The 14558-nt window shown below is 40.0% G+C and overlaps 1 protein-coding gene across 4 annotated transcripts in view; it reads left to right on the top strand.

The window, feature by feature from the left end:
* The first annotated feature begins 2998 nt into the window (after positions 1–2998).
* MAPRE2 (microtubule associated protein RP/EB family member 2) overlaps positions 2999–14558 on the top strand; it is a 129217-nt gene continuing 117657 nt past the window's right edge. For 2 of the 4 annotated variants that reach the window (XM_039843294.1, XM_039843267.1), the window contains exon 1: positions 2999–3077. Coding sequence is in view for 2 of the 4 variants with exons in the window: in XM_039843258.1 (XP_039699192.1) it covers positions 4575–4598 (24 nt within the window). In the remaining 2 variants the exon portion in view is untranslated. Of the gene's footprint in view, positions 3078–3820; positions 4599–14558 lie in introns of those variants that run through there. The other 2 variants (XM_039843258.1, XM_039843286.1) reach the window with 2 other exon arrangements.

Raw genomic sequence — 14558 nt, 5'->3', positions numbered from 1 at the left:
AAGGTAGCTAGGATAATCATAATGTGTTTCTCATCTCCTTGCTAGGTCCCTGAATTAGCACTGAGGACTGCCGCATGCAAATAACTATCTCAATTTATTACTAAGAGGTATCAGTTTTATGGGAAGAGGGAGGAGTGTAATTTAGAGCACAGTGAAACTTCTAGACTAGGGAAATTCAGTGGAAATGCCTAGTAATTGGTAATGCAGAGCTTGGAAACAGGTTAAGAATGTAGGTGTAGACTTAGAGGTAATCTTCAGACACTTGAAAATGAAATATAAGACATGAAAAATATTTCCAAAGAAAATGACAGAAAGTAAGAAAAATAAAAAACCAAGAAACATATTTAGAGGGCAGAGAGAGGAAAAGCAAGGAAGGGAGATATGAGAACTATAATGACAATACCCATTCATTTTGAGAGCTAAGAATACCATATCTTCATTAATAAATTCATTGAAATTTCAATTTCAAGGTTTTTAATGAGGATAAAAAATGTATTACTCCTTAACAATCCATTTATGCTCTCAGATATTAAAATAGATTATCCATCCAACAGGCAGCTGGACATTATCTGTAATAAAAAGCAAAATGATTTTTTAATTCACTGCCCCAGAACTAATTTATCAAGATTTAAAGTTTTGCAGAAGAAACAGAACTTTTTTTTTTTTAATATTTCAAACCTCTATTAAACATATTTTGGGATTTGTTTTCTTTGCAGTTTGTTTTGTGGGATTTTCTGGTTAAACCTGAAAATTACCTTTAGTTGTTTTACAGATCCAGTGCTATATGCTGACAGGACAACTGACAAAAACAACAGATAAAAAAATTCTAAAAAATGTTCAAATGAAAATAGCTTTTACATGGTGCTGAGAAAGAAAACATAGGTACTTCTGTTTCAGGAAGTTTTCACATTTTGATCACAGATTGCTTTTTCAAGCCACTTTCACTACTGGAAATTCCCTGATGGTATAAACTATCTAGTTCACTGGAAACAGTGTTCTCGCAAACACCTTTTGGTGCATTAATCTTTTTTCATGCAGAGATCAAGTTCTCCCAGTACTGAGAGCAGTCAGAGCAGCCTCCGGCCTATCAGCACTTCTGAATGCAGATCCACAATCTTCCATCAAGCAAGTTTCCTGCTCAAAACAGAACTGTTAAACATGCACGATTTGCTCTGCATTATAGTCATTCATTTGTTCAACAAACTTTTTCTACATATCTGTCCCAGGCTAGGCACAATGAGGGTGCAGTTGTCATTCTTGGGCTGTCTGCATTAACTCCTGTGCCCATTTCACACACTACTCCCCCTGTGAGTATATTGGACTTTGTGCCAGCTTTCTTCCTGCAAAGATGACCCAAAAGTTAATTCATTAATATTTTCTAAACCCTATATATATGTGCTAGGAACCACACTAGGTGCTTCAGATGGGTTTTCCAATTTAATTTTCAAGATTGAGGTAGATATTGGTATCATTCCTATTTTACACCTTGGGAGGCTTAAATGTTAAGAAACTCGCTTAGAAAGACCCTCTGTGCCAGAGGGAAAAGAGCTCTGAAGACTTTCACATGGGTGAAGATGACATTTCACTTCCATTCATAACTCATGGGTCAAAAACAGTCATATGGCTTTACCCAATACCAAGATTGTCATAAAATGCACTCCAACTTTATACCTGGAAAGGGGGAGATGGGAAATATTTGGTGAACTGTATCATCGATATTTTATAATACATTTTAACCTATATTGAATGGCACATACCAAATTTGAAATAAAAGTATGTATGACTTTTTTGTAGGTTAAAAAATTAATTAATTAAATATTCTTGAATTAAAAAAAAATAAAACTTGCTTAGGGTCATTAAGTGGTGCAGTCAGGACTCAAAATATGTTGACCAATGCCATATTGGGTACTCTACGCCTGGGTGCTCTACGCCTAGCTGCTCAAAATATGGTCCTCAGACCAGTAGCACTGATATCACATGGGAGTTTGCTAGACATACAGAATCTCAGGTCCAACCCCAGAACCACTCAATCAGAATTTGGTTTTAACAAGGCCTCCTGATGATCCCTCTGCACATTAAAGTTTTGGAAGCACTGTGCTAAATCACTCTGATATGCAGACTTCACTTGAATGGGGAGATGGAGACAGTCTTTCTTCTGAATTGCAATATGGGGACCGGGCAGGAGAAGGTGGGTATGTATGCATGTGTTCTCCCAGTGCAAAAGGAAGGGTTCAGACTACAGGTTCTTGCAGTTTCCAACACTGGTGATCAGCAAGGTTTGGGACCTTTTCCAAAAGGAGCAGAGACTGAGCTGCATCTTGAAGCCAGAACATTTTCTCAATTCATTTCATTCAAAATAGGTTCTGTTCCAAATGGACACATGCCCACATCAATACTCTGGAGTTAGCTTATCCAGCCTGGATTCCATTTTCCAAATAGAATCCAAATATCAACAGCACCAAAAAGCAGATTTGAAACCTCAATAAAACTTGCTATTATAACCTTGTTAATCATTATTGTTCGGTTTAGAATTGCCCAGTTTAATAATGTTTATGACAAAACTAGTTTGCCTCTCCATTATCAATTGTTCCCCGGTATGAGTAAAACAATTGGTGTAAAAAGCAGATGCGCGTCGCTTGATGTGCAGGCTTCCCAGTAACAGGTATTTAATTAATTGTGTGGCGTCTCCTTTTCAAGACTTCTCCAAGCCGCGCCGGCCACCTCCCTCTCGGACGGGGCCTAACAGCCCAGCTCATTTACCGAGCTAGCACTTCATCCCATGTTACCAACTCACCCTGGCTTCCTAGGGTCCTAAACAACGAGCCACCTTCCAACTGACCCGCTGGTGGGTCACCCCTGACCTTCCTGGGCCTCCCCTCGGCTGGGGTGCCCACCCCGCAACCTTGGAAAGGGGTGGTGGCGCTGGCCCGGCTCTCTCGGGTGGACTAGCCCAGCCGCGGTTGTGGCAGACGGCGAGTCACGTGTGGCAGTGGGGGCGGAGCGCAACCCGCGGGGTGGGTGGAGAAAACAAAGCCCCCAGCTGTCAGTAGAGGAAGGAGGCGACAGCGCCGGAGCAGGTGAGTCAAGTGCATTTAAAGCGGTACCGCCCTGGCGCGCCCCGACACCCCCAGTCTTGACGTGGTCCCTTCTAGGCCAGGCTCTGGCCTCGCCTCCTCTTGCCGCCGTGTGGCCGCAGTTCGCTGGTGGCAGAGCCAGCAGGACCGGGGGTCTCCAAGCCCGGCAAGAAGTTGTGCAAGGGTCTGCACCAGGGCCCCTGGTGTGCACCCGCCGCTCTCCCGCGGCCCGCAGCTCTCCTTGGGGCCCCAACGCTGCGCACCCCGGGAAAGGGGAGGGAGTCGGGGCTGCCACGCTGGCAGAAGCAAAGTGGCCCGGCTCGGGTGAGGGCCGGAGCTGTCCAGGTTAGGGACACTTGGCGCTGGTGAAGAAGGGGGTCTTGTGGGTGCGCGCCCGCAGCGCACGGACCTAGAGACGTCAAAGTTGGGGCACCGGGACTGAGAACCGGTGGGCACTGGCCAGAACTGCGCGCTTCGGAGCAGACCAGGAAGTGCAGCACAGCACACTGGCGCCAGCCGGCGGGGGAGCAAATCCTGGACCCCTAGCCCTGCTGACACCCCCGGCGCTTCCCCTCGGGCGGAGACCAGCCCTGCCACTGCCCACTGACTCAGGCTTCCTCTCGTCCTCCAGGCGCCCGAGACTCGGGGAGCTGGGTTGGTGGGAAAGAGAGGGAGTTATTATTTTGAGCCTAAGTGGTTATTCTGCAGGGAGCACCCTGCGCGTAGAGCGAGGGCCACTCAGCGACTCCCGACTCTGCTTTGGTAGGAAATTCTTCAGTCCACCCTTAGAAATACTGTACCGAGGCCAGAAATCCCACAAAGGGCTGAAGGAGGAGTGGGCACAGAAGGACCCTCCCCTCAGAACCTGGAGCGCTCAGAAATGCAGACTTTCAAACCCCCAAAAGCCAGTTGATTCGGTCATCCCTTGAGTCACTTTGCCAGTCCCGTGCCAAAGGCCGCCCAGCGCAGAGGGCAGAGTTTTAAACTCGGAGGAAGGGGCGCTGCAGCCATTTGATTAGGAGGAGCCTTTGTCTTAACCCCCAGTCCCCTTCTGCTAGTCCTCGCCGGGTCAGTAGCGCGTGGAGTAATTAATATTCCGAATATTAGCCGTCCCTTCATCTCTGCACCAGCCAACACTGCTGTCCCCTCCTTGCGGGTATTCTCCATCACTTGCTTACGTCCTCTCTTCAAAAAACAAAACAAACAAAACAAAGGAACATGGTCCAGACCCGCTGGGCCAGAGGTCACTAAACGCACTATAGTGCAGTCACGTAAAATCAAGGGTTAAGCGTTCAAACCTGCACCCGCCCGCCCTCGAGAAGTCGGAGGAACTTTCTGGATTAGCATAGTATCTGCCCTGGGGCTGCGCTGCGAGGCGGCGGTTCCATCCCAGCCGAAGTGAAGCGTCCAGTCCCGTCTTGATTGAGTTTTGGACGCAGCACCTGCTTCTAATCTGGAAGGACCCAAGGCTTACAACTTTGCGGAACAAGACACTGTGGAATGAAACAGAACAGAGATCAAAAGGTAACCAAAAGAACAGCAACGTTTAAGATGTTTCTCTTGAACGCTAAATCTAGCTATGTTTTTAGCAAGCAAAAGGGGACCGGTCCTTATCTAGCCAATGTCGCTACTGCAAACGTCCCATTGTTTTGCTAGCGTTCTATTCTGCCAAACTAATTAAAATAGCGGGCTATGGGTCAGTAGCTCTCCAAGATAAGAGGTCTGGGAGCCCACCGGTTTAGGTTAAGCTTAACTGGTAGGTTTCCCTTGCGTGGGAAGAGCGATGCTTCTCCAAAGCACAGGTTTCCCAAACTTTGCTGCCTAGTAGAATCACCTGAGGAGCTTTGAAAATTCCTGATGTCCATCTCTCATCCCCATCCACTTAAATCAGCCTGTTTGGAGATAAGAGCCAGGCAGCAGTATATATTTTTTAAATCTCTGAGTGATTCATTGTGCAGCAGAATTTGAGAATCACTGACTCAAAAGAATAGTTCAGTGGCCAGCAGCCGCAAGCGTTGCAAGACAAGATGCCACTTTAACTACTTGGATGGGTGGAGGTAAAGACACTGAAACTGGGGTGCCGCTGAAGAACGCCCTATTGAGGGGAACTGTCTTCCCGCAGCTTGGCTGGCAATGGTATCTGCCATGTCGTTTTTCACCCTCTCTGCCTAGGGTCTGGTTCTTAGTGGAAAGATCAAAGTTCACTGTCAGTGCCTCGTTGCTGCACGGTAGTTAAGGAGACAGGTAGAAACTTTCATTCCCGTGATGACTCACATGTAGCAGGCAGTGGGGAGACCCAGCTGAAACTAACTCGCGGCAGTCTGGTGAGTCAGCAGCAGGCTGCACTCCAAGGCGGGGCCCGGAATAGGAAGTAATTATAAGGAGTAGCTTACTGACACGCACAGACGCCACTCCTTTGAAAACACATTTGAATATCTGATCAGGATCTCTTTGCTTGTAGGAGTCGCTCGCTCCCTTTTCCAGCTCCCATTTTACCTTCAAATAATGCTCTCCTGCTAGAAGGAAATACAAAGCCAATTAGGCATCTTGTAATTTCCTTGGTGTTGAGGCATATAAAAAATCTTGGAAAAGTGTGAACTGGTTTGGGTTATTTCAATTATGTGAAGTAGAGAGGATAAATTTGCAATATATAAATTTTGAATACAAAGTCAAATGCTGTTTGATTACACATTCCAGGGTGGATTAAAGGATCTGTTTAAATAGAAATGGTTACAGCTAACATTTTATATGAAATTTTATGTTTGCTATTAACCAAAGGTTTCCTGCTTAAGAAAAAAAAAATATTCCCAAGGGATGAGCCTAAATGAGATGATCTGTTTAAAAATGTACACAAGTTTATTAAATAAACTTAATTTTCTTATTTTTATTGCTTTTACCTTTAGTTGTTATACCTCTCCTTTCTTCATTATTCTTTATATCAGCATGACTCTCTGCCATTGCCTAAATGCTTTCTTCCCCATTTTCAGTTTCTTTAAGAAGCAACAGTGTCTGACACATAGCAAACTTTCAATACTGTCAGCTATTGAACTTTGAACCTCTCGTAGCACTTATTTACCCTGCTTGATATGCTGTTATCTCTTAGGGGCCTGTGTGTCTGCAGCTCCCATTGCACAGAGCACAGGGCCTTTCATGTTATCAATGTTGCTTTTTTGTGCTGAACATTATCAGGCGGTGGGGTGAACATTTGTAAGCAAAGCTTCCTGAGTACATTCAGTTTTGTTATTTTCACAGACAGACATTCTGAATATGTAGGAGCCAAAGTTTGTTACAATTCTTAAGGGCTATAAAATGGCAGCTCCTTTGTTCACTTACATTTTTACACAAAACAATGTAGCATTCTGAGCATAACCAACAATTGTTATAGTACTTTAACCACACTCTCCATGGGCCCAAGATTCACATAAGGAAAGTTTACTCTCTCTACCCATTATTATGGAAAACAATACATATCAAACTATGTAGATGTCTAAAGGAATTTATTAAGCTAGGAGAGTTATTTCAGAGCAGGACAAATAGCAAGTTAATAATTAAACAGCTTTTATTGTCATCTGCCTACTGCTTTCATTAAGATAGCACACACAAGTACATTTAATAGCCATCGTATTTAAAAGTGGGAAGTTGGATGTATTCTTTGACAAACAATACCAGAAAATATATGTTAATAAGAATGTCCAAAGGCCAAAATGATGTAAATTCATCCATTCTCATTTCTGTGTAGCTTAAGAGAGGGACAAGGGGGTGCACTTCTGAAATTCCAACCACTTTTGGGGGAGGTATAAGATACCGAAAGACTGAATGAAATGTAGACTAGAAAAATGGGACTAATCAAACGAATCGGAAACTACTCCTCTGAGAATGGTATGTACTTAGCTCTGTAATATTTACAAGTAGGACAAAAGGGTGAGGTAGAAAGAAACGGTGTCATCTCAATTTTAGGAGCTCTGAAGTTTTTGAGAACAGATGAGAACCACCCAGTCTTATTACCTTAAATTTATACAACCCTTTGGTTTTATGAACATATCAGGGCCTAAACATAATTCCCATGTGCCAAAGAGCACAAGAAAGCCCCAAAATTATGTGATCTTCTAAAGTGGCAATGCCAAGGCAAGGAACCTGGGGTTGTGACTCTTTCCAGAGTCTATTATTTCATACTGCTTGTTTCTTGAATAGGTTTTGATGTAATCTTGCCTGGAGACATTAGCAAGACAAGCTCAGTTCTAATTATCTCCTCCCTCCTTAACATAGGAGAAACTGTTCACATACATCATGCTCTCACTGACTTTATTCTTAAATAACCTTTGGACTAGGCCAACCTCAAACATTCTGAACCATGGTTAGCTTCTTATTTAGATAACCAAAGTAAAAAGTTTCTAAATCTTTGCCCAAGTCATAGAAGCATAAGCTCTCTTGCTTTAAGGGCCCTTAAAGGTTAATGCCACCAGCCAACAAAAGCTTAAACACCCTGTCCAGCATCTCTACTAAATATTCCTCCGACTTATGCCTCCACGTCTCCCTCACAGTACATTCCATCCATCAGAGGCTTTCTGTGGCATCCACCCGCTAGAGACCACAAAGATTAAATCTAACTCTCACATATTCACCTGCAACCATCCTAAACATTTAAAGTGAATCTATCCTCAATTGGAAGAAATCTGGCTATAGTCTTTCAGATCTGTTCATTGTATAAAATTTTGTTCTGAACTTGTGCTCATAAATTTCCAGAGAGGTATTCAAAATTGTGATTTGTTACACCAGAGCTTTCTAGAAGAGAAACTGGGAAATTTGCTTCCAACAGACCTAATCTAATAATGTGTACACTTCAAAATTGACTGCTGACAAACTTTGTGCAATGACATTCAGCTCAGGATGAGTGGAAACTCATAGCTCCAAGAATTTTGGGCATCAGCAAACAATGGCCTCCCCTCTGTTTTTGTATGGCCCACGAAATAATATTGGTTTTCATATATTTTTAATGGTTGAAAGCATTAAAAGAAAAAACTATTTGGGGACACTTAAAAATTACATAAAATTTAAATTTCACTGTACAAAAGAAAGTCGATTGAACACAGACATACTTATTTGCTTACATCTTGTCTAGGGCTGCCTTTCTGCTACCTACCTCAGCAAAGTGGAATAGTTGCACCAAAGACCACATGGGCCACAAAGCCTAAAATACCGACTTACTGTTTAGAGACAAGGTTTGCAGACTCTTGATTTATACCAATTTGACATGTTTCAGGGTTTATTTATTTGTTTGTTTGTTTGTTTTAGGTGAGGCAACCCTTGGTTGACCTCACACATTGCAAGGACCTTATCAGTTTACAATCCCTTATTTTTTAGGCCTGTAGCACCTGTCTTCCTAGGTGGTCTCCCATCCAAGTAGTAACCAGACCCGACCCTGCTTAGCTTCCGAGATCAGACGGGATGGCATGGCCATAGATCATATTTCAGTTTTTAATGAAAATTTGTTCACTTAAAGCCTTAGTCTTTTTTCAGTTTTTTTCTCCCTTTAGAGAAGGGGGAAATAAATTGTTTCCAAACTAATCACTAAGGATAATTTAGTCATATTCCCCTTTTGTGTGTATTTACTTTGCAAAAGCAGTACCTTTCTAAATAATATATGAATTTTAGTGATATGATTGACTGTCAAACTTCTGTACCTGAACAAGCCCAAACAGTGTAATACTTATATTGAGCTGTCACTGTTTCCAGAGCTTTAGAAAATGGGGTAACACACCCTTGACAGCAAGCCCAGGATGACACTCACCTTAACTCTTTAGCAATAGCAACTTCCTTTTTCTCCAGCCTATGAGGGCATTTGCATGCTTCTTTGTTTTATATATGAAGGCATAATTTGAAAATTTATTCAGATTTAGGAAATTTTCACTGACTGTCACTTCATACTGCTGCTTTTGGAAATACCATTACTCTCCTAAAGTTTATATTTAAGGTAAATTGCTTGCTACTACTTATAAAGGCAGTGGTCATTAAATAATAAGCAGATAGACATATAGTCAGTTATATCACTAAAGTCTAACATTATGCCATGGACAATTTAGTTTGAAATTTCCAAATTCAAAAACAGATCAGATTATGATCCAGAAATTCAAATTCTTTGCCTTCTGCCCAAGGCTGGACAGATTATTTTTAAGAGTTTAGAAAAAATATTTGAAAGAACAGTAACTTCATTGATAGAAACTGGTCTTAATTTTTTCTTGTAAGGGTTGTCTCTTAAAATTTCCTTCAGTTAAGAGAACTTCCTCTTTTTGATGATTTGTTAATGCCACAGAATATTTGCAAATGACTTTCACTTAGATTTATGGAGCAAATTTAAAGGTTATATTTAACCGGCGTCCTCTGCATCCCTTCCAGAATCAGCACACCTGCAATTTAGAGAGCCCCCCACCAAAAAGAGTTCCTTTTTCACTAAATCAAACAATGCACTAAAAAAAAATGCAATGCTTGAGGTACGCGAGATCAACTAAATGATTTTAAGAAAGAAACAAACAAAAAGTATTTAATCCCATCCTAGTACTGTTGGTAATAATGGCATGTGGATAACTAACTCCCAAGGTAACTTAACCCTTTAGTGTTCCTGATGGAGTAATTGGGGGACAAGGAGGAAGCGGAACAACTAGAACTAGACTGTATAACCCCTGTGCTGACTGGGTCAGGAACCAGTTCAAGTGAAATTAACTTTCCTCCCTTGTCATAATTTAGATTTTACATTTTTACTAAATACATTTTTATTTAATATACCTTATGTCATATATATGAATAGTATTTGTAGTTCTCTCTGAAGTAGTTCCTAAATTAGGAGCTGAGTGGATTTACTATATTTTTAATTGAGTAGGGAATTCATAATTGTCAATTGCTGAAACAGGGGAAAAACACTTAAAAGAATTTTGCTAACAGGCACATTTGGGTTCTAATTTAGAATTAATTATAAACACCAGAATAGGAATGACTTGGTATTTGAAATTGGTAGGAGAAGGAAAAATAAGTAAAAAAAAAAAGGCAGCCGGAAAATGAGGTGGTTTCTTTTAGCTTTACTAAAGTATCTGAAATTTTTTATTGGTTGTATACATAAAAGTTAAATCAGAGGACTAGATTACCTTCTTTAAAGTCTGATAAAGTCTGTTTTCAACTGATAAGCAAGAGGTAGAGAAGCCGGCAATCACCTTACACTTTCCTTCCTTCTTTCAAAGATAATCTTAAATCCAATCAACTTGCCAAAATTTGATATATTAAGAACCTTTCATGATTCTACCCAAGAATCCCCTATCTGCATTTGCCTGCTAAGCTTCTTCAGCCCTCCAAAGGTGGAAAAGAGAGGGAACTCAAAGAAATACCTTCCTGCTTTGCCCAACCTAGTCCTTCCCAGCAAAGGAAACTATCAGTGTTACACTTTTGTTAGCTTAACTTCCAGGTTGGCCTCTATCATGATTCTTTTTAAAGTGTGGTCTTCTGGGTACAAATCTCTTAAAAGGAGTTTCCACAAATCAAGAGCAATAATAACTGAGTGCTCTACGTGCTACTGGCAAGTCCAGAAAGCAATTTTCTGTGCAGCTGGAATATTTAAACAAGACTACCACTAAGTCTGTTAATTTTCTACCCAAGCAAGCACACCTCCATCTCTCAACACTTCAAGATCAGTTCGAATTTGAGGTGTGCTTTTATCTAGGTAAAATACAGGACACCGGTTAAATCTAAATTTCAAAAAACATTGATTTTTTTTTAGTATAAGTATGTCTCATATATTGCATAGGCTAGACTAATACTGAAAATTTTAATCTTTTAATCTGAATTTAATCTGATTTAATCTTTAAATCTGAATTTCAGATAATGATTTTTTAAGTATAAGTATGTCCCATATATTGAATGGGATATACTCATAATAAAAAATTTAATCTTTTTTCAAATTTAACTGGGCATCCCGTTATTTTGGGTTGATGTTGTTAGTTTGGAGTTTTGTTTTTGTTTTCTCTTTTTATTCTTGCTAAATTCTGTAACCCTATACTTATCCCATAATAAATTTCAAAATGACCAGCTTTCTTCATTTGTAAAATATCTGGTCCAAGACTATATTTCTGAGATAATAAATTAAAATGTCTGAGATGCCTTCATCTATTAAAGAAAAAAATCAAGCCACTATCTGAAATTTTCTGCACAATTTGCTTAGTTAAGAGGGAAAATAAAAGGTAAAGCCAGAACTAGAAAATTAGCAATCTTTTTACTTCCTAAGATATTTTAAGGTACTTTCTATTCTTTTGATAGATGCGTCAACAGGTAAATTGTTAGCTCAAGTGGAGCAGCTTGAGAAACCCATCAACCACGTGGAGGGTGCTAATCGAAGTTCACCTAATCATAGGTAATTCCACTGAAGTTCATTCCCAAAGTGGTTCTGACGATGCCTCGCTAGTCAAGTGTGGTCATAGGACTTGCAGCACCAGCACCGCCGTTGAGTGCCTTAAAAAATCAGAATTTCATGCTGCACCCCAGAACCTCTCAGTCAGAATCTTCACTTTAACAAGATCCATAAGTGATTCATATGCACATTAAAGTTTGAGAAATCCTGAACTAGAAAATTCAGTTTCTCACACAGAAATCGGTCTTTTTGATTAATACCATGTTGAAATAATCTTTAACAAACTCTTTTAATACCTCAGAAGGAATAGTTTCTTTTAATCAAATAGCTTCAGGATATGCAGCTATCGTATTCTATTTTATTCATCTGAAAATCTTAAGTGACCATTTCTAATATTGTTTTACAATGAGCATATATAACAAGACGAATGTAAGTTTGAAAAAGGCTTTCATATGGACTAATGACAGCCTATTATCAATAAGAGTTTGGGTTGTCCTTGATTGATAACCTATAAATTAAGGTGGCACAAATCTCCTATCTCTCAGATCACCAGCAAAATCTCCTTCATGCTTCTTCATTTCATGTATTATAACTTACATAAGAATATTCATGCGCCAACACCACACATTCATATATTGGTATCTGTAGGGTCCCCTTAAACTGAATAGAGGGCATGCAGATTGAGCCTATGGCAAATTCCAAACTACTTTTGTGAAATTCTAGGTTTTAAAAAGTTATTAAAAAGGTTCCATAGATTTTAATTCCTTTTAAGTTCAAAAACCTCACTTCCTGATGCCAGCCTGCCTGTTTTTTAGAGGTTATGGTGTTGTATCATCCAAAGAATTCTGGAATTGGAGCAAGAACGTCAAAAGGCCTGATGTTTAAAATGTTCTGCTGCTGACTGGCTGGGTGACTTGGCAGATGTTACTTAACATCGTCCATCAACATCCCTCAAAACAAGTTTTCTCATCTGTCATATGGAGACAATGGAGGCTGGCATTGTCTTACCAGATTCTTGTAGAGATCAAATTGGATAATGTGTCTGGCAGGGTCTTCCTGATGACTATTACATACAGTGATGATTTGTTTCATGATCTGCTTCAGATAGGGCTGGCAGTTGACTAATTACATGGTGTGGTTTCCTGCAACATGATCAATTTGGAAGAAAGGTGATGTTAATTTTAACAGTTCCATCTATGTACTGGGAATGGAATCATAGAGCCCATATCTTATCTACATGCAATTCGTGTCTATATGTCCCCATGTCCCTGGCAACCACAACTCGCCCTTCTGCTCCTTAGAAATGTAAAGTTTTCCTGGCTGTTGGAACAGTGACTTGCTCCAGGACACCAAGCAACATACTCCTCATCAGGGTTGCCACTTATTGCTCTGTGAAGCCAAAAGACACAAGAGTTGTTTGTTTTTTCCTGTCAGTATTCTACACAATTCCTCCTGCATTTTTCCCCAAGAAAAAATTATTAACAGATTATAAAACATGCTTCCATATTTTTAATTACTCAACTCTTCTAATAAAATTCTTCCAGCGATGCCTCGGAATAATATTTCTTCAGTTATTCCATTGATAACACATGCTTTCATGTAGCCATCATAACTACATCATTACATAATTATTATAATAAGTTAGCAAGTAGCTTTGTATTTTATCCAATCACATAATTCCAAATTGGAAGAAGCTGCATGGTCATTTTGTTAAAAGACACCTCAGCACAAATTCCCCCCATCAGAACATGGAGAAGACACTCACCTTTTGATTATTGTTTTAATAAATAAAACATAAATTCATTAGTGAGAATCTGAAAAAGGTGAGGGTGGGGCATGAGGGGACATACTCCTAAACTTACCACCTACATGCAACAATTACAAAAACTATTTTTGTGTAGAGCTCTTACTGTCTGTATTCACGTTCAATAATTCACATAAAATTTTTCCTTAGCATGTTGAAAATTGTTTCCAGTCTGCTATTTTGAAGTAGCAGGAGACTGGTGAGGGCTTTGGAATCAAATTGTACCCAGAAACAAGACACATCTGTCCTGCAGGACTATTGTTTGTCTTATGCGAGAGGAACCAGAGGCTCCTGGTACTGCTTACCAACAGCTCTCACAATTAGCCACACAGACCACAAGGAATATAATTATATTCAAGAATGTGTGGCTTTTTCCCCTTTCAAGTATTCTGCTGTACTTAACCATCACCATGGACACCATGGACACCATTCTGCGAAATTGTGACTGAATTAGTCAGGTTTATCTCTTGTGGAAGCGTGTATTAGGTTGTCTTTCTGTCCTGAACTGTTTATCTGAGTGTCTGTGATGATGCTATTCATGGTAATTTGCCCAGACCTGGGACCTTGGGTGCGGTTTTGTAAGAGTGAGTTGACATCTTCAGAGTGTGCTTTGTTGAGCAATCCGATGGAGGTGAGCAGTGCGGGATGGGTAGAACAATTGTTATGTTCTATACAATGTAACATCAAGCCTAGGTCTATTGAGTCATTTTCCCATGGGGCTTGTGGCCCATCCCAATGGAAAGAGATTTTTAACAACATATTCTTGTGAGGCTTAGTGGTGTTTTAAGAGTTGCACTTGGAATCTGAAAGCCATGTGCATTTTTTTTTCACATTTGTGGGGATTTTTTAAAAATATTAGTTACTTACCTTGGGCTTTGTTACTATTTTATATGACTATAGTCGAGAGAGTTTTATACTTTTGATTTCTCTGAAAAACTATGCAAATGTTTGTTACCAATGATCATGAGTAGAAGCTAATAGAGATTAAAAAATTAAAGGAGCAAGTTAAAATTATTCCAGATACTAAGAGTTAGAGAAACGATAGTCAAAAAGGAAGCAGCAACATTTACCAAAATATTCAAAAGAAAACTAAGCATGAGTAAAGAGAAAGAATGGTTGTCTCTAACTAGACCCCTTATTCAAACAACCATCTTCTCTTAAAATTTTTGCAAATTAGTCAAACATTCTTATTTTTATTATCTTCTTATTCTCAATATTAACAATAAGTCAATTTAAACTGATTGTCAGTGGACTTGGTTCTCATCCCAGCTCTGCTTAAAGCACAATCTAA

Source organism: Pteropus medius, unplaced genomic scaffold (genome assembly GCF_902729225.1).
Source record: "Pteropus medius unplaced genomic scaffold, Ma_sr-lr_union100, whole genome shotgun sequence".
In the NCBI taxonomy this organism is placed as follows: domain Eukaryota; kingdom Metazoa; phylum Chordata; class Mammalia; order Chiroptera; family Pteropodidae; genus Pteropus; species Pteropus medius.
Note: the sequence above shows the minus strand (reverse complement) of the source record. Positions and strands in the feature narration are given on the sequence as shown.